The sequence below is a fragment of the Centroberyx gerrardi genome, chromosome 10 (assembly GCF_048128805.1).
Source record: "Centroberyx gerrardi isolate f3 chromosome 10, fCenGer3.hap1.cur.20231027, whole genome shotgun sequence".
In the NCBI taxonomy this organism is placed as follows: Eukaryota; Metazoa; Chordata; class Actinopteri; order Beryciformes; family Berycidae; genus Centroberyx; species Centroberyx gerrardi.
The window spans coordinates 4,128,219-4,146,506 of NC_136006.1; the positions used below are offsets into that span (position 1 = coordinate 4,128,219).

Here is an 18,288-nt window from a genome sequence, read left to right on the forward strand (position 1 = left end):
ATGAGAAAACGACTACAAACTAGCTGTTGCATTATGGGCAATGTATTTTACATTATGATTTTTACAACTCCAATTTCGCTAATCTGATCTTTTTTCATTTTACTTTTGATTTTCACTCTGTGTAAAATACTACACGATTTACCATCTGTGGTGTTTGCACGTTTTTACAACGATTAACAGTAACTTTATGCTCGAAAAATAACTGTTTTCAAATCACTTCCGGTTCAACTATACTTCATCAAATATTTCACAATAAAAGTCACCTAGCGATTTCCAGCAAAATTAGATTACTGTATTTGATGACGATTTTCCGTGTCTTATTGGATCTTCTCTGTAGGGTAAATTATATTCTGAGAGTTATATCCAACAAATTAATTACGTCTTGGTTATTTTTCGCTTTTACGTTATAGCTTTTCGATGGGAGCTTTTACACTGATATTAACATAGCGGACGTGTTTCCTCACACTTGTCATTGGTCGATACAAAATTCCAAATTTCACGTTTTTGCCAAATAGAAACTGAACCGTCTCAACTGGACTGAATGTGTCTTGACAATACATATTAACAATGGAAAAGGTTTTATGTAACAACCACGGTAAGCAGCTATTTCGCTTAAAATGGAAGGTTACATCTCGTGTTTAGTTTTCTGAATCAAGTTTTATGTTTTTTTGACACACTGCTACATGACAGGGCAGTTTCTTCTTCATGGCTCGTGTGGACCAAACCTTTTCTCTGCATATTTAGGCAGCTAATATTAAGTAAAGAGTGTTTATTATTTGCTGAATGTGTTTTTCTTTTCCTTTCCATAACCAGGCAGCGTGTGCATGTTGAAAACGGGAGTGAAAGAAGGACCAAGTAAAGGCAAAAGCTTCTACGTCTGCATTGACAAGCATGGCTGTGATTTCAACCAAGTGGCGAGGTAACATTACAGAAAACCTATTTCCCCACTGATCCCCTGTGTCATATACTGTGAAATGGATGAGAGGGGAACACACTGGATAAGATGGACTCTGCAGTTACATGTATAAATTGAGATTATAGTAGAAAATCTGGGGAAAACATCACTTAATGTATGAAGAGGGTTTCTGTTGAGCTTTAGCAATACTCTAGTCTGGTCCAGTGGTTTCCTTTTGAAGATATATATGTTCAAGTTTTATTTATCTTTTCCCAATTTCAAGCAGAAAACCCCTCAAAAATATTAAAATGTCTGTAAATGACATACATGTTCAGGCTTGTACTGTAAGCCATTATATCCTGTGGCTATTGCCTTTTTGTAGGCCTCATATAAGGCTTATTTCTGTGTCAATAGAATGCATTTTACCAAATGGCCTGTTGTGTATATACTGAATGAGAAGCGGTTGCCATGTTTTTTTCCAGGGGTTTCCAAACTTTTTCCTGTCAAGAACCCCCAAGTAGAGAGGCATTAGACCCCCATTTCTAGGAGGGTTTTGTTGTCTGTCTCTGCTGTAGGTAGGCAGAGTGAAACCTCTGATCAAAATAGTCAGTAGTGAATGAAATAACAGTGAAATCAGACGAACCCTCATTTTGCTTGGGACCGCCTGAAACACCCACAAGGACCTCTATATATCCCTGAGCTCCAGGTTGGGAACCACTGCTCTAGTCAAAACACTGATATCAGAGTGGGAAATTATTGCCAGCTGTCAGCCAAATGATAGTTTTGGCTGTGAGTTGGTTTTCTGCTGTGATTAATGCTCCTGTTTTTGACTTTCTTCTTCTTCTTCTTCTTCTTCTTCTTCTCCTTCTTCAGCATCCCATCGTCCCACTGCCTCAATCATGAAGATTCGATGGTGGAACTCCAAGCTCTCACCTACAATCAGCAGCAGCAGAGCCACAGGTGTGTGTGTGTGTCATTTTAAAAAGTTGTATATCCATCTTTGGGAACAATTGCTATGTGAAATTCATTTTCCAATATAATGGGAAAAAAAAAGTACACAAAAGCTTAAAGACTCATAGCTCTTTTGAAAGCAGAGGTCTTAATGTGGCTCCTAACAGGCATCTTAATAGTAACCCACTGTTTCCATTTAACAGGTGGAACTGTATGTGTAGCGTTACCACCTGAAGCTGTGACCTTCAGTTTTCGGGACGGTCTCTCTAAACGTCTCTCCTCTCCTTTTTCAGGTTGTTCTACCGCTGTGTTGTGGGAAAGAAAGCAGGACAGAAGTGGTGTGGAAACGTTCCCTGGACCGCAGTAAGACACCCGACATAATTACACAGTTTCAGATTTCACTTTCATTATAAATATTAATATACAGTAAATATTGTTGTCATTAGAAGTGCCTGGGACTCATTAGCTTTAGAAGACAATATAAGTTCTGTATTTCAAGTTATTCTTTTGCACATGTTTGATACCAGAAGTGTCCAACAGGATTCCCACTGGTCACGAAATTCCTGGAATATCATGGAATTTAGAGAGAGGTGTAGACAATGAAAGTCGGGAAATTTGCTAAATTCTCTGGGGAAGTCAGGGAATATCAGGGGATTTTACAAATGGGTCACTTTCCAGGAATATAGTTTGTTGTTTCACACATTCCTTGCATTTGTCGGTGTAGTTAGGGAAAGTCATGGAAATTTACATCAGGAACACAGTGGGTCGTAGTCGCCTTTGTTTGAATAGCAAGTCATTTTCAAAAGGGGCAAGTCGAGCCCCAGGTCCTTACTTGTGAGGATCAGCCATGAGTTCTCAAATTAGTAACTCAAGTCAAAGTTAAATGACTTGAATTTCCACGTCTTAGGGATGTGATTTGGTTTTTCTGTGTTGATCCCTTTGTCTCTCTAACTAATCTATGAAATCCTGTTTTCCCCCAGTATTTACTGCGTTTTAAGTTGTCCTGGTCACATCCCTGAAATCTGTATTCTACCCTATTTTCAAAATGGCCATTGTCATCCCATCCCTGCAGCCAGACAAGGAGAAGAGGAACCCTCTGTCCAACAGACAGCTGCAGCCCTCCTGCCTGCTGCCTGTCCGAAACCCCTTCAAGGCCCCCGGCAAGACGGACAAGGACTCCGAGTGGAGGAGGGCGCAGGGTGGAGGAGAGGAGGAAGACGGCCAGACGAAAGGTGGAGGTAAAGAGAGCGATCAGAAGGTAGATGGGGAGAGTAAAAGTGCAGGAGAAAAAGAGGAGGAGAGCCCGTCGGACACGTATCGAGGTAAACAGCTTCCGCCGGGGATGAAGGTAAAGAAGAGAGTTTCAGACGAGGAGAGAAACGGTCCCAAAGCTGACGGTGAGAAAAAGATGGCGGACGAGATGCAAGGCAAAACTAAAGAGAACCGCAAAGAGGGAAGAGAAGCGGAGAAAGCATGTTCTACTGCCGGCGTCAAGTCTCCTCACGCTGATAAAACACATAAAACCTCAAAGGATCCTGACAGGGATTCGACCCAGGAACCACCTGGTGCTGTCAAAGCTGCCAAAAACCGTCCGGGTAAAGAAGCCGACTCTGAGATGAAGAAGAGTGTCTCTAACTCTTCTCCCAGAGACACCGCAAACACCAAAACCCCCCCATCTAACAAACCAACACATCCAGACTCCACTGGAACCAAAGATCACAAAGACAAACCGAGATCTGAAACCCAAAACGATAAACCACCGACTAACCAGAACAAGTCTGAAGGATCTGCAGTGATCACCAAGTTTGGGGAGTTTAGTGATGATGATGATGATGTCCAGTTGGTGTCGGTGAAGCCTGCTACTCAGAAAACTCCTCCTGTGGCCGCCGTCCAGAAGACCCTGACCTCCTTCCCAGGGTTCCAGTCGGCCTCCCAGGTCAAAGGTCAACAGGAAGACCCCAGTGGGCTGCACAGCCTGCTCTCCGCCCAGCTCAAACAGAAAAAGGTGAGGGAGGTTTAGTGTGTCGTCTACCTTTTTAGTTTCCTCGTTGATCTTTTAAAGCTGCACTAGGCAACTTCGCACTTTGGCGGCCCCAAGTGGCAGTGGACAGTAACTGCTCATTTTTTTGAAAGTTTGAAGGACTTCAATACCCAGAAATCATGTAACGTCGTGATGTCAATAAATGCTGCATTTATGATTTACTGCAAATACAGTTGCTGACTGGGGAAAAACATTCACATCAGTCTCCTAGTGGTCACTACAAGTAGGATGTGGTGTAGTTTTACATAAAAATCTTGCCTAGAGCAGCTTTAAAGGATTATACAAGTTTAATAATAAAAGTTTTTGTGGCAGTCACCCATTAGCCAAACCATGCTTTGCTGTCTTACTTGATTCTTAAACTATCACATGTATGAAACAGGAGTTATCCTTTAATTTCTCTCTGTATTTGTCTGTTTATCCATCCCCCCCCCTCCATTCAGGCCACTCTGTCGGTGGTGAACGTGTCGGCTCTGCCTGACAAAGGCCAGAGGTTGAGGACTCAGGTCAAAGAGCTGGAGGATGCGCTGGAGTCTCTGAGCCTCACCGCTGCCTCTCAGCCTGGTAACTGCCTTCCTGTACCTGTAGGACTAATGTTGTTATCATGTTAAAGAGCAGAAGACCTCCGCTCCACTGCTGCTGTTATAGAAATAAATGGGCTTTCTGAATCTCTCTCAGTCAATCCTTCACCTGTACTGCTAATTAAAGTGGCCACTATAGGAGTCACTGAACACTGCAGCATCGCAGCCTGTTCTTCTTTAAATGTTGTACAGCAGAATTGAATGGGTGTATTGTAGCATGAATCTTGAGTCTCTCAATCAGCTCGAAACATTCAGATTTAGTTGTAGTTCGCTGTCACATCATGTAAGGCATGGACTTAAAACTGAAACTTCCACAATGGCTGCTTCTGTTATTACTTGCGTCACATAAAGTTACAGTTCCTCTTTGTAGTTTTCCTACTGTTTTGACTTATTAGCTTTACCACTTGTGAAGTACCAGACCAGCTATACTGCTAATAAAAGTGGCAGTACTCATAATCTATCGCGTCTTTGCCCTCAAGCAGCCGTTGCAGCAATTCTTTAAATGTTGTAAAGTAGGGATAGGGTTTTCCATTCTCCATTGGCACTGCAACAGGAATCACGGTCTGTTCTTTTTTTAAATGTTGTACAGCAGAATTGAATCGACATACTGTAGCACAAATATTATGTCTCTCAGTCAAATGTTTGCTGTATCATTCCTCGCACCCTATGACTTCTGAAAAAGAAAATAACGTTTGAATTTTCCCAATCTTGTAATGGAAATGTTACGTATGTTAAAGTATCTCTTTGTATAGACGACTCTCCCCTTTATCTGACTAATTAATTTGACTGTTTATCGCCGTCAGTGTCGGCCTTCTCAGGAATGTTGACGTCCGAATCATTTTCAGAGTCCCGGGGCGAACGCAGCGGCGGCGCTGTCGATCCGGCTCCCATTCGCAGTCAGGTCAACCCGTTCAGTCGGCAGGGCGGGACCGTCCTGCTCCCCGCCCCCCCGGCCCCAGGCCCCGCCCCCCACCAGGCCTCAGGCTCCCTGGGCCTCCAGCTCAGCCAGGGATTCACCCAGATGTATGGAGGTAGGCTGAGAGAGAGACACCTTTTTACATCCTGAATTGTATGATGACTATAGGGAAATTCAATATATCGCAATACAAAATTTTTTAATACATATCGTGGGTCAGAAAAATGAATGGTGATATTAGTTCGATTTTATTCTGCTGTAGTAATCACAAATGAGACGCTTGACCATCACAGTTTCACAAGCTCTCCATCCAAATTATATTGTTTTCACTTTGTAATGACATTTTTAAATTGTTGTTTACATTCTGGCAGCCAATGCCATCGCTAGAATTCTGCACAGTCAGACTTTGTTGTCATTGAACTTTTATTTATTACATGGCATCATCGTTGTATTGAATCATAAACCACATATCGGCTAACGAATCGTATGGTGAGATAAGCAGATCGTCTCATCCCTAGTGGTTTTGATTTGTTGCTTGTTCGGTTAAACTGTACCGACACCCTTGTGTTTTCAGCGAACCCGCAGGCTCAGGCGTTCTACGGCGGCAGGATGACCGAGAACCGTCTGCTGGCGGTGAAGAACGCGACCTGCGAGGCCATCGACCATCTGCACGGGTCGCTGGAGTCCTGCCCCGCCCCCGAGGCCGAGGCCCCCGACCCCCGAGGCATCAAGGTCTCATCCTCCGTCGCTCACTCAGTTAGCTAGTACAGCAGAAAGACATTGGCAGAAAATAATTGTGATTATTTGACAGAATATTGCAATTGTGATTTAAAGTTTGAGTTTTTCTTGTCATAAAATCTTTAGATCTTGTGTAAAGAAAAGTGATTTTGTTAAAAAAAAAAAAATTTGATGTCAGTGTGCAGGATTTACTGAGTTTGAGTCTGATGAAAGGTTTTTATTCATGGACCAAAGATTACCTGCAGCTGTAAAACTCCTTAATTGTAGCCTCACTGTCTTCCTGTGATTGGTCGGTCATGTCACTCTGTTAACACTGTCTTCCTGTGATTGGTCGGTCATGTCACTCTGTTAACACTGTCTTCCTGTGATTGGTCGGTCAGGTCGCTCTGATAACACTGTCTTCCTGTGATTGGTCGGTCATGTCACTCTGATAACACTGTCTTCCTGTGATTGGTCAGTCATGTCACTCTTAACTCTGTCTTCCTGTGATTGGTCGGTCAGGTGTCGCTCTGATAACACTGTCTTCCTGTGATTGGTCGGTCAGGTGTCGCTCTGATAACACTGTCTTCCTGTGATTGGTCGGTCAGGTCGCTCTGATAACACTGTCTTCCTGTGATTGGTCGGTCAGGTCGCTCTGTTAACACTGTCTTCCTGTGATTGGTTGGTCAGGTGTCGCTCTGATAACACTGTCTTCCTGTGATTGGTCGGTCAGGTCACTCTGATAACACTGTCTTCCTGTGATTGGTCGGTCAGGTGTTGCTCTGTTAACACTGTCTTCCTGTGATTGGTCGGTCAGGTCACTCTGTTAACCCTGTCTTCCTGTGATTGGTCGGTCAGGTCACTCTGTTAACCCTGTCTTCCTGTGATTGGTCGGTCAGGTCACTCTGTTAACCCTGTCTTCCTGTGATTGGTCGGTCAGGTGTCGCTCTGATAACACTGTCTTCCTGTGATTGGTCAGTCAGGTCGCTCTGTTAACACTGTCTTCCTGTGATTGGTCGGTCAGGTGTCGCTCTGATAACACTGTCTTCCTGTGATTGGTCGGTCAGGTGTTGCTCTGTTAACACTGTCTTCCTGTGATTGGTCGGTCAGGTGTCGCTCCTGCCCCATCAGAGGAGAGCGTTGGCCTGGCTGCTGTGGAGAGAAACCCAGAAGCCCTGTGGAGGAATTCTGGGTAAGTTCACCATTTATTTTCTGCTTATGGAGTCAGAAATAAGCAGCTGTGAAACGCCCCATTCAAAAACAAAAAGCAGGAAATAGTCGTTAAAATCATATTTATCCACTTCAGTTAACCGCTAGTTGGCCTTCAAAGTCCATGAGCTTTTCCTACATTTTTGTGTTCCTGATCACAACCTTGATAATTGTGGCACTTCTTAATAAAAAGTGAAACAGCAAAAAGAGAATTTCTCTACAGGGGATTAATAATGAAGCATCACATGGTTGTTTATTCTTCTTCTTCTTCTTCTTCCTCTTCTTCTCCTGCCTGGACTCAGCGGATGACATGGGTCTGGGGAAAACTCTGACCATGATTGCTCTCATACTGGCCAAGAAGAAGAAGGCAAAAGAGGAGGATGAGAAGGAGGAAGAGAAGAAGCTGGAGGGCTGGATCTCCAAGAGCGGTGAGTAGAGCCGCGGTTTCCATCTGTCAGACAGAATATAACAAGACAGGCTTATTACTGTCCATGCAATCCATATTTTATAATGTCTCTACTCTCTTGTGAATTTACTGACTTCTGTGAATGTGACAGATTCATTTCTGTTGTGTTTGTGATAATTGAATAAATAAAAGAAATGTCACAAAATATAATAGCTCATAGTTTGATACCTAGATTATACGTTAGCCTGGTTCCAGACTCCTGAATCGCGTCCCGCCCACTTTTCAGATTTTGACAAGGGATTCAGAAAATAATGGAGTGATGGTAACGAAGCCATTCAGTCTGAATATCAGGCTAATTATACATAGGAATATTTAGTAACTCATTAGGAAAAAATAGAGTAGTCTTATCATCCTAAATCATAAAGCAGGGCTGCAACAGAGCAGAGCGTCCCTTCCCCATTAACGCTGTAGATTCGCTGTATTTGCCCAAATTAAATTCTGGTGTCAGGTTTGGTCACTTCTCCACACACAGGAACTTAGGAATCCAAACTTGAGAGTGAAATCCGGGAACAGGAAATAAAAGTAATGCAAGTGTGGGAAGTGAAATGTTTTGCAGTGTGTTTTTGGGTCTGACAGTGTTGATGTTTCCCTCCTCCAGACTCCAGCCTGCTGGTCTCTAAAGGCACGCTGATCATCTGCCCCGCCTCCCTGGTTCACCACTGGAAGAAGGAGATCGAAAGACACGTCAGGAGCGACAAGCTGAGTGTGTACCTGTACCACGGGCCCAACCGGGAGAGGAGCGCCAGAGTGTGAGGGCACCGTGCACACACACACACACACACACACACACACACATACACACACACACACACACACACACACACACACACACACACACACACCTCTACCACTACAATGTGCACTTCTACCTCTTGTTGTTCTATCTTTCCTGCACTCTTTGTCGTAGAAACGGTTCTTGTGGGGGAAAGAAAGGCCATGTTTGTGGAAAAAAATGACCGTCTGTGATTGGTCTAAAATATGGAAAAGTTTCTCCTTTCCTCTTCCGGTTCATTGCTTTTGTTTACATCTTTTTTTCAGCACTAGATTAAAGAGTAAAATGAGCGAAATGGCTTCTATTTTTCTATCTTTGTCACTCTTTCACTGCAGCCGTTGTTGTTGTTTTGGTCACCGCTGTTTCTGTTTTCCCTTGGTTACGGTTGCCTCTTTAATCTTCATGCGCCCCCTGCTGGCATGTAGTGTAAATATACTAACAATACAAAGCTGCAGTGAGTTTACACAAATGTTGTGTGCAGCACTGTATTCGCGTGCGTTTCTATTTCGGTCAAGTTCAACTTCATTGTTTGTATTCGGCCGCTTTCACACCAGCGGTTTGTTTTCTTTGGTCTGAACCAGAGTGGAAAAGTTTGCATTTTTTATATTTGGTTAGGTTGATTGCAAGTGAACCAGGACTTGTAAACAAAAGTCACATGACTCAGAAGTAGAATGTTTATTGGACAGAATTTTGGTAAATCTGATTCCAGTGACTGTAACATGATGGACTTGTCTGTCTCTTCCTCTCTGGTGTTCATACCAGTTAAGAACACATGAAGAAACAGCTGAATATGAGCATCAGTCAAGAGTCATTTTGTTCTGCAAGGCTTTCCAAGCATGAGGAATCGCGTCCGTCTCCGTCTACCCATAATCCCTTGCATTTTGGGGTGGTTTCCTGTAGTTGGTTGGATTACGTTCTCTCTCCTAACGAACCGCACCGCAGTTCTCTTGTTAGAGGACTGAGACTCTCGGTGCCATACCTTAACTCCCGGTCTCTCCATCTCTTACCCATTTCCTTGCACTCTTAATGTGTAATGTGTCTGTGTCTGTCTGTGCCCCAGGCTGGCGGAGCATGATGTGGTGGTGACGACGTACAGTCTGGTCTCCAAGGAGATCCCCGTCAAGAAGGAGGAGGCGGAGCAGCCCAGCAAGGATGCTGAGGATGTGGTACGTGGCGTTTCTCTAGCAGGAAGCAGTGCGATCTGGCTGCAGTACTTTCCCTATCAGAGAATTACACTTCCACTGCAAAACTTAATATCTGAAACTAATCTCATGATCGATGTGGTGTGCAGTATTTTTTGGGCGGAAAGAGCAATGACACTCACTGCACACCCTTGATCTCCTTTATGATGCAGGGAATCAAAGTGAGCCTTGTTGAAGCCAAAGTAACTGCTTGTCTTATTCTATGTTAAATTAGGGTTTCGACTATGGATTTTTGAGTGCCGATACTGATATCTTTTTTAGACTGACGTCGCCGATTGCTGATGTTAAATTTGACCAGGCCAAAAAAATACAAGTTTTCAGTGTTTCCCCAAAGCCTTTGAAACAGCATTCAGACCATCATGGGACACTAAAACTCTCCACTGAAACCAGACTGATGAAATTATTTTAGTGTCAGCAGCTCTTTAAAGCAGAGTGACCCACCACACATGTTCAGTGGTAGAGAAACTCTGGGAGACATTACTGCCTTTAAATGAAGATTCAATTTACAAAAGCATTATTGAACAAATAAATAAAATGTGCAAAGAAAAGCCTGTTTTTCTGTATCTGTGGGCAGGAGGAACCTCCATCACATCAGAGGAGGAGACACTGACTGGATGATATCCAATATTTCATTAAAGGCCAATATCGTCCCAAAATATTGGTCTTTACCCTTTTCTAAATATATAATTGGCTGGAAAAGATGTCAAAGTGGCTGGTGAATTTTTAAAATTTACTACCCACTGTGACCGGGGGGGAAATAAAAGTTATACTAACACTTGATCCCGTCTTGTGTCCCCCAGCCGTCCGGCTCGGCCCCCCTCCTGCGGGTGGCCTGGGCCCGCGTCGTCCTGGACGAGGCCCACAACATCAAGAACCCGAAGGTGCAGACCTCCATGGCCGTGTGCCGGCTGAGGGCGCGCGCCCGCTGGGCCGTCACCGGCACGCCCATCCAGAACAACCTGCTGGACATGTACTCCCTGCTCAAGTAAGGAAAACAACAACGTACAGAGAAGAGTGTTAAACGTTCTGGTTCCATGCTGGTTTGTCTTGAGGTTTGGGGCTCAGTCTGGTTAGAGGGAACCACGTCTTCCTTATTGATATGCAATGCTGAGACACACACACACACCCCACACCTGGGTCAAATAGTATGGACATAATTTTTTGCAGTTACTATTTGCAAAATGCTCTTTTTAAATAGTTTTCAGTATGTGGCAGAAAGGTTTGATAATTACAGGAATGTATTTCAAAGATATTTTAGTACACTTTTCTGTAATTGACGTCTGTCTCTGACATTTTCTCATATTTTGTATCTCTCTCTCTCTCTCTCTCTCTCTCTCTCTCTCTCTCTCTCTCTCTCTCTCTCTCTCTCTCTCTCTCTCTCTCTCTCTCTCTCTCTCTCTCTCTCTCTCTCTCCTCTCTCTCTCTCTCTCTCTCTCTCTCAGGTTCCTGCGTTGTTCTCCGTTTGATGAGTACAAGCTGTGGAAGTCTCAGGTTGACAACGGCTCCAGAGAGGAGGAGAGGAGAACTCAACATCCTGACCAGGAACCTGCTGCTGCGCCGGACCAAAGACCAGCGGGACTCCACAGGGAAACCACTGGTACACACACACACACACATACACACACATCCTTGTACTTCTATCCTTATGAGGACCTTACATTGAGTACATTCATTCCCTAACCTCTAGCCTTAACCCTTACCATAACTTAAACTACCAGTCAACAGTCTGGACCTACCTGACTGAATGTTCTGTGTTTTTCATTCTCTTAAAGCCATTTTGATCTAAGGCTTCTGCTTAAATGCTTGAAATTTGTTTCTTAGACAAATATAAATAGTGAAGTTGATCCTATGTATGAATTTCTCTCCAAAGCCTTTGCCTTTCCATCAAGGCAAAGGGCGGCTGCTTTAAAGAATCTAAAATATAAGATGGTTTTGATTTGTTTAACACTTTTTTGGTCGCTGCATAATTCCATTTGTGTTATTTCATAGTTTTGATGTCTTTACTGTTAGTCTAAAATGTGGAAAATAGTAAAAATAAAGAAAAATGCGTGTGGTCTTGGATGTTTCAGGTGTGTCCTCTTCCTGATCGGACCTGCAGAGTTCACCGACTCAAACTGTCTGCAGACGAGCAGGCTAGTGTACGACGTGGTGTTCGCCCAGTCCAGGTAACACACACACCATCCCATTTATTCTACTGTAACACACCATTTATAAGAAAACCTACCCCATATCCTTTTCTACTTCCTAGCATTGTATTTGTGTCCCTTCTTTATCACAAGGCTGCTACTAGGCAGTCATGGTGATTAATGAATGATTAACGCTTTCCTCAATTAAATCATTGATATTGGCAATATTGAAACATTTCATTTAGGACATTCACTGTTGCTGAAAGTAGTCAACATGTTGGTAAAAGATGCCAAAAGTGTAGTAAAAGAATTTGTTCTTTAAACCATCGGGCGTAATAATTGTGTAGTAGTGATGATCACAGTATCTCACAAAATAATCACAATTATCATTTTAGCCGGTAATTGTGCAGCGCTAATATTGCATTTGAATATCAGTGTGATGCTTTAAGTGTTATTGTCAATGTGACATTGTCTTACCGTACATTCAAACAGGAAGCGAGGCGAAATGTTGGTTCACTTTACTCTTTTATATGAGTTTGGTCACTTGACTTGAAATTGAAGCAGTGAAATGTTTGATGACTCCACTTGACACAACAGAAAGGAAACGGGGATAGTCTCACATCTTTCTTGGCTTCTGTTTTGAATACATGACGTTTCTTAGAGCTCATGGAAAACACACACCGCTGCAGTGAGCTTGAAAATAAATGTTCAGGTGTCAGGTTGGATTGCTGCTGAAGCTGATTGGCTTTCGCTTCGCTGCATCAGGCAAATTTCTTGCTCAAAAATTCAACTCGACCGAACACCTGTTCGCTGCAACTTAGAGTGAAGTTGCATCGGTCTTGAAAACGAGCATGCATGTTTATCAAACCCTCCCTGGATAGATAAAGGTAAAAAAAAAAAAGAAGACACATTTTGACATGATCAGTTGCTCTTCTCTCCTAGATCTACGCTGCAGAACTACCTGAAGAGACATGAGGGGAACGATCTGAGCAAGGGAAACTCTTCCACTGCCAATCCCTTTGACAAAGGTGAGATTTAATCAATCAATTATTTAATCAATAATTCAAGATTTAGAGCATGGCACTAACACTGCCTGGGTTAGAGGTGCAGCTGGGACCACCCATGCTAAAAATGCATACACTCTTGGTACTGTCCTGTGCTGTGGATAAAACTGTCCACCACCTTTATATTACGTGTTTCTTTGAGTGGCATCTAGAGTTCAAAACAAGCTGTTACATACTGAGTGCCCCCAGTTCTCATGTGTGTGTGTGTGTGTGTGTTCCCTCCCCAGTGGCCCAGGAGTTCGGTGTGTCCCAGTCGGACCCTGCTGTGTCGAGTTCCCAGCAGCCCCAGCAGGTGTCCAGCACGGTCCACATCCTGTCTCTGCTGCTGCGCCTCCGACAGTGCTGCTGCCACCTGTCCCTGCTCCGCAAGGTACACACACACACACACACACACTGCGCCTCCGACAGTGCTGCTGCCACCTGTCTCTGCTCCGCAAGGTACACACACACACACACACACACACACACACAAGCTGCGCCTCCGACAGTGCTGCTGCCACCTGTCTCTGCTCCGCAAGGTACACACACAACACACACGCACACCACACCACAGCTGTTTTGACTGTGCTGCTGCCATCTGTCAAAACAGGGAGGGAGAACACACCTGATTCACTTTTAATTTTTTGCAAGATTTCAAGCGTTTGCATAAAATTCCCTTGACAGTTGATGATAGAAACAGAGTTTGTGGTGTTGAATGTTATAACTTTCCGTCTGTCTGTTTCTCTCTCTCTCTCTCTCTCCCTCTCCCTCTCCCTCTCCCTCTCCCTCTCCTCTCTCTCTCCCTCTCTCTCTCTCTCTCTCTCTCTCTCTCTCTCTCTCTCTCTCTCTCTCACTCTCTCTCTCTCTCTCTCTCTCTCTCTCTCTCTCTCTCTCTCTCTCTCTCTCTCTCTCTCTCTCTCTCTCTCTCCCTCTCTCTCTCTCTCTCATCAGACTCTGGACCAGTCGGAGCTGCAGGGCGATGGGGTCGTCTTGTCTCTGGAGGAGCAGCTGAGCGCTCTGTCGCTCTCCTCCGGCCCCTCGCCGTCCGGCCCCCGACCTCAAAAGACACGTGGCCCTCAACGGCAGCCGCTTCGCCTCGCGGCTCTTTGACGACACCAGCGAGAGCAGCAAGGTGGGCAAGCGTTGTCTCGGCAACCCAACATCACCATCACACCAAATGCCTTGGACGCTATGTTCTCTAATGGAAGTTCAGTCATTTTAAACGAGAGAAAACCTAATTCGCAGCATCATTCTGTTGCAGATGTAGTGTGTTGCGATGCAGGTTATTCTTCGTTAGTTATGTGTTGGTTATGCATGTGTAAACTTAACCTAATGTTTTATTTTATTAGCTAGCTCTATGTGAAGTTTGCATGATAAAGACATTCATTAGTGAATCAAAGTTGTAATGAAAGTTTTAATAGGGCAGAAAATAAGTTTGAAAATGACATTAACATATCTGTGGGGGTTGATAGGGTTGTGGATCAATACCAATGACTCAATGATTACTTGGCCAGATGCTGAGATTTCTCACTTTCAAAACTCACTTTCCCATCCATTGGAATTTGAAGGACACTCCCCTGTTGGTTTTTCCTAATTAAAATTAAGTAACTCTTCTCAATCTCTCCATCCAGATTTCTGCCATCGTCTCTGAGCTGGAGGCGATCAGACAGAGGAGCGACGATCAGAAAAGGTAAAAAGCCTGAAGTCTCAGTCTCAGCTCAGACTCATCATTCAGATTTTAGTCGGACTTTCTTTATCCAGTGATATCCTAAATCTATCTCCAGATAGTTATATATTTATCGAACAAATTAAAACGACACTTTCATAAATGTCCTGTCTACATTGAAACTTTGAAACAGTTTCCAGGAAAAACAGGAAAAGATTGACTGATATGCAAGGCCTTTTTGTATTTTTATATCAAAATCTCATTACGTTTACTTCCTGATAATCAGAAAATCTTTAGTGGTGACCTCATGCTGATTTTGAGGATGCTCTCAAAATGCGGCTTCATTGTGACTTTAAAGTTTCGCCTCCTCTCACATGTAACGAACCCGGTTTGTCCCGTCTGTCTGCTGTCCAGTGTGATCGTGTCCCAGTGGACCAGCATGCTCCACATCGTGGCGGTTCACCTGCGGCGGCTGGGCCTGAGGTACGCCGTCATCGACGGGACGGTCAACCCCAAGCGCCGCATCGACCTGGTGGAGGAGTTCAACACCAACCCCGAAGGACCGCAGGTAACTGAGCCCAACTGCCGGGGCGAGGGGTTCGATTTAGATTAAGTCCAGTGGATTTTGTTTGTTGATTTTGTTGAATTTCTGTTTCAGGCACACTGTGTGCATATTTCCAAATCAACTAACCTGTCTTAGGTTGCACTTTACTACAGCCTTATTCCAATGAATTAACCTGTGTGTTAACTATGGAAAAGTATTATAAGGACACAGTTCTACTTGGTAAGGACTGGGTAAGGGTAATTGTACACTTTAAAAAATTGCAAAGCACAATATGAACTGCTTCAATTTCCAAATTGCAAGAGTCTGCAATTACTTTATCAGAGTGGCGGCTGCTCAAAATGAACTCCTAAACATGGTGTTCTGTTGCTGAGCCCAGTTTCTGGTCTATAAATTAAATGCACATTGGAAAAAAAAATCATTGTATTCCAACAGAACAAATGTTAAGCAACAATATCTCAGTTTTTTATTAAAAATGTTTATTTTGTGAAATACCGAAAAATCTTGAAAAACCACAATATGATTATTTGTCAGTATTGTGCAGCCCTAGTGCTGATGATATTTTTCCAAAGGTTAATACAGTAGATCTAGTCCAGTGTAAAGTGTTGCCTGACATTACATATTGTGAGTATTTATAGCAGTTTGTGAATTTGTGCTCCAGGTGATGCTGGTTTCTCTCTGTGCTGGAGGGGTGGGGCTTAACCTCATCGGAGGAAACCACCTCTTCCTCATGGACATGCACTGGTGAGACACACACACACACACACACACACACGTGCACACCAGACCCAGATCAGAGTATATTTGCATGTAATCCTTGGTACTTGACGCAGCAGGTGGGTGGGGTTTGCCACAGGTCAGCACAGTGTCAAAAAGATTAGCCATTCACAGGAACATATTTGAAAGTCAAATTAGTGTTGTTTTATGTGACTGGTATCTTATCTAACACGACCGGCATCATACTGGTGCGCTTAAACCCCACCCAGCTGCTACTCTATGGAGATTAAAACAAACACTATGAATTATTTCCAAATACTGTTTTACCCGGGTCTGGTAACTGACTGATGGAAACTGATGGGTTCAACATAACAAATCCACTTCTCACACACAATAGATAATGTCAATCAACTAGCAAAATCTATTTACGGTTGAGTGGGACAGTAGTGGAGTTTTGACCTTTGACCCCTGAGCTGCTTGTGCCTCTGACAGGAACCCGGCCTTGGAGGACCAGGCCTGCGACCGCATCTACAGAGTGGGACAGCGCAAAGACGTCACCATCCACAGGTAACAGTCAGCACTTTGGTATGTCTGTGGGCATGTATGTGCATATTAATAAACAGATACGTGTGTGTGTGTGTGCCTCCAGGTTCGTGTGTGAGGGCACGGTGGAGGATAAGATCTCCACGCTGCAGGAGAAGAAGAAGGAGCTGGCCCAGAAGGTGCTGTCGGGAACAGGAAGCTCCTTCACCAAACTCTCCCTGGCCGACCTCAGAATCATCTTCGGCGTCTGAGACCGAGGATGAAACCCCGTCCATCTGCACGCTGAAACAAACCCACAGCTACAGCGCCAGGCCTCCATCTGTACACGCTCCAAACAACACGGGTTCTTGCATGCAGAACAAGCTGTCATCGAAATCCCACTTTTTTCACTCAGGGTATCTGCAGATCCTTAAGTTATGTTAAGATTTTTCAGACTTTTCATCTAAATCTGAGGCCTTAAAAAGTTTTAAAAGGTCTTAAATCCAGTTATTAGAGGATGTAATAACAGGTTTCTTTGCGCTGCATGTTCACTCTAATACAGAACAGGGTTAGTAGAACAATCTGCATCCTGTCTGCTTTACTAAACACAGTTGGACTTCATGTACTTAACATTTAATCTCCTGTTGTCCTTCTTATACTGCTCATTTTATACTTTCAGAAGTGTTATTAGCTCTGTTCCATCAGAAACAGGCCGGTTTTGCCAGCTTTGTTTCTTTATTTTGGTTTTTAAATCTGTCTTCAATTCGATTCCAGGTGGCATTTAAAAAAAAGTCTTATTAAGTCTTACATTTGCAGATTCCCTGTAGCTCCACGCTCGCAGCACTTGGCCTGAACTGTTGCTCCAGCCTGAAATTGATTGCTGCCGAAAGTTTGGTTTTCGTTTTTTGGTCTTTCTGTTACAGTATACTAATTTAGTTTTGACTGTGTAGCAGTTAAGAAATGATTGCCTACAGCAGCCACTGCAGCACTGATGCAGGATAGATGCAGCTTTCTATTTCTATTATTATTTTACCCTTACTGTTTTTGTCTCTTCTGTTGTTTCTTTGTTTTAATTGGTTGTGTTGTTTTTACTTCTTTTAATGATTTATTTTATGTCCAGCACTTTGAGCTGCAAACCATGCATGAAAGGTACAAAATTTACAAATAAAGTTCATTATTATTATTATTACAATATACAGATTTCTCACTACTCTCTGCTGTTTAATATTTAGAAAATAATTTTGCACAATGGATGCAGTGGGATTTGTTGAACCCACGACTACAACTGCAGATGTTGATACACAGCTCTCTGCTGTTTTGTCTTCTGACCCTGATTGAGGTTTTACAGCACTTTCCCCAGTGTGTTTCCTCTGAACACATGAACTGCATTTAAAAACCATCTTGTCATCTTTGGCAACACGCTCATATTAGCCTTGATTGCCATGATTTGAATGATTTTGTCACCCGACTCAGATTCCCATTGGTTTGCATTACATTCATTTATATATACTGTATTTGTGCCACCTGATGGAGCCTAATGCCTTTAAGTGTGCTTTCAAATAAGCATACGTATAAATAAGTCTTATTAGCATTATGTAGGCTACATGTCCCTTATGCTCATTGCTGTGTAGATGCTTAAATAAATGCAGATGACTGAAATGTTATGGGTGTGCCTCTCAGCACTTGTTATATACAGTCCTTTGTACAGTTAATTGAAATTATGAATTCTCAGATTACATGGAAAAGTCTAACGGGAGAAAATATTTCCTCAGCATTTTAAATGCAGGGCATCAGTTATTACCAACACTGTAGTCTGGAATAATAAATCTTTCATGCTGTCAGATCAGTATTGATAAGAAATCAAGTCAGGATGCAGTTCTCAGGTTTGTTTGCTGGGATCACAGA

General features: G+C 43.3%; 1 protein-coding gene across 1 annotated transcript; it reads left to right on the top strand.

Moving 5' to 3' along the window:
• The first annotated feature begins 497 nt into the window (after positions 1–497).
• ttf2 (transcription termination factor, RNA polymerase II) lies at positions 498–16,885 on the top strand. Its single transcript, XM_071923726.2, is given in 26 exon segments — positions 498–595; positions 814–919; positions 1,769–1,855; positions 2,140–2,209; positions 2,919–3,851; positions 4,328–4,448; positions 5,311–5,496; positions 5,956–6,113; positions 7,209–7,290; positions 7,610–7,735; positions 8,372–8,522; positions 9,606–9,711; positions 10,548–10,732; positions 11,190–11,253; positions 11,255–11,344; positions 11,817–11,882; positions 11,884–11,912; positions 12,816–12,901; positions 13,165–13,307; positions 13,868–13,969; positions 13,971–14,048; positions 14,548–14,606; positions 14,997–15,150; positions 15,806–15,888; positions 16,354–16,428; positions 16,511–16,885. Coding segments are annotated over 26 exon segments (3,513 nt in total). The 5' UTR covers positions 498–567; the 3' UTR covers positions 16,656–16,885.
• The last annotated feature ends 1,403 nt before the right edge of the window (positions 16,886–18,288 follow it).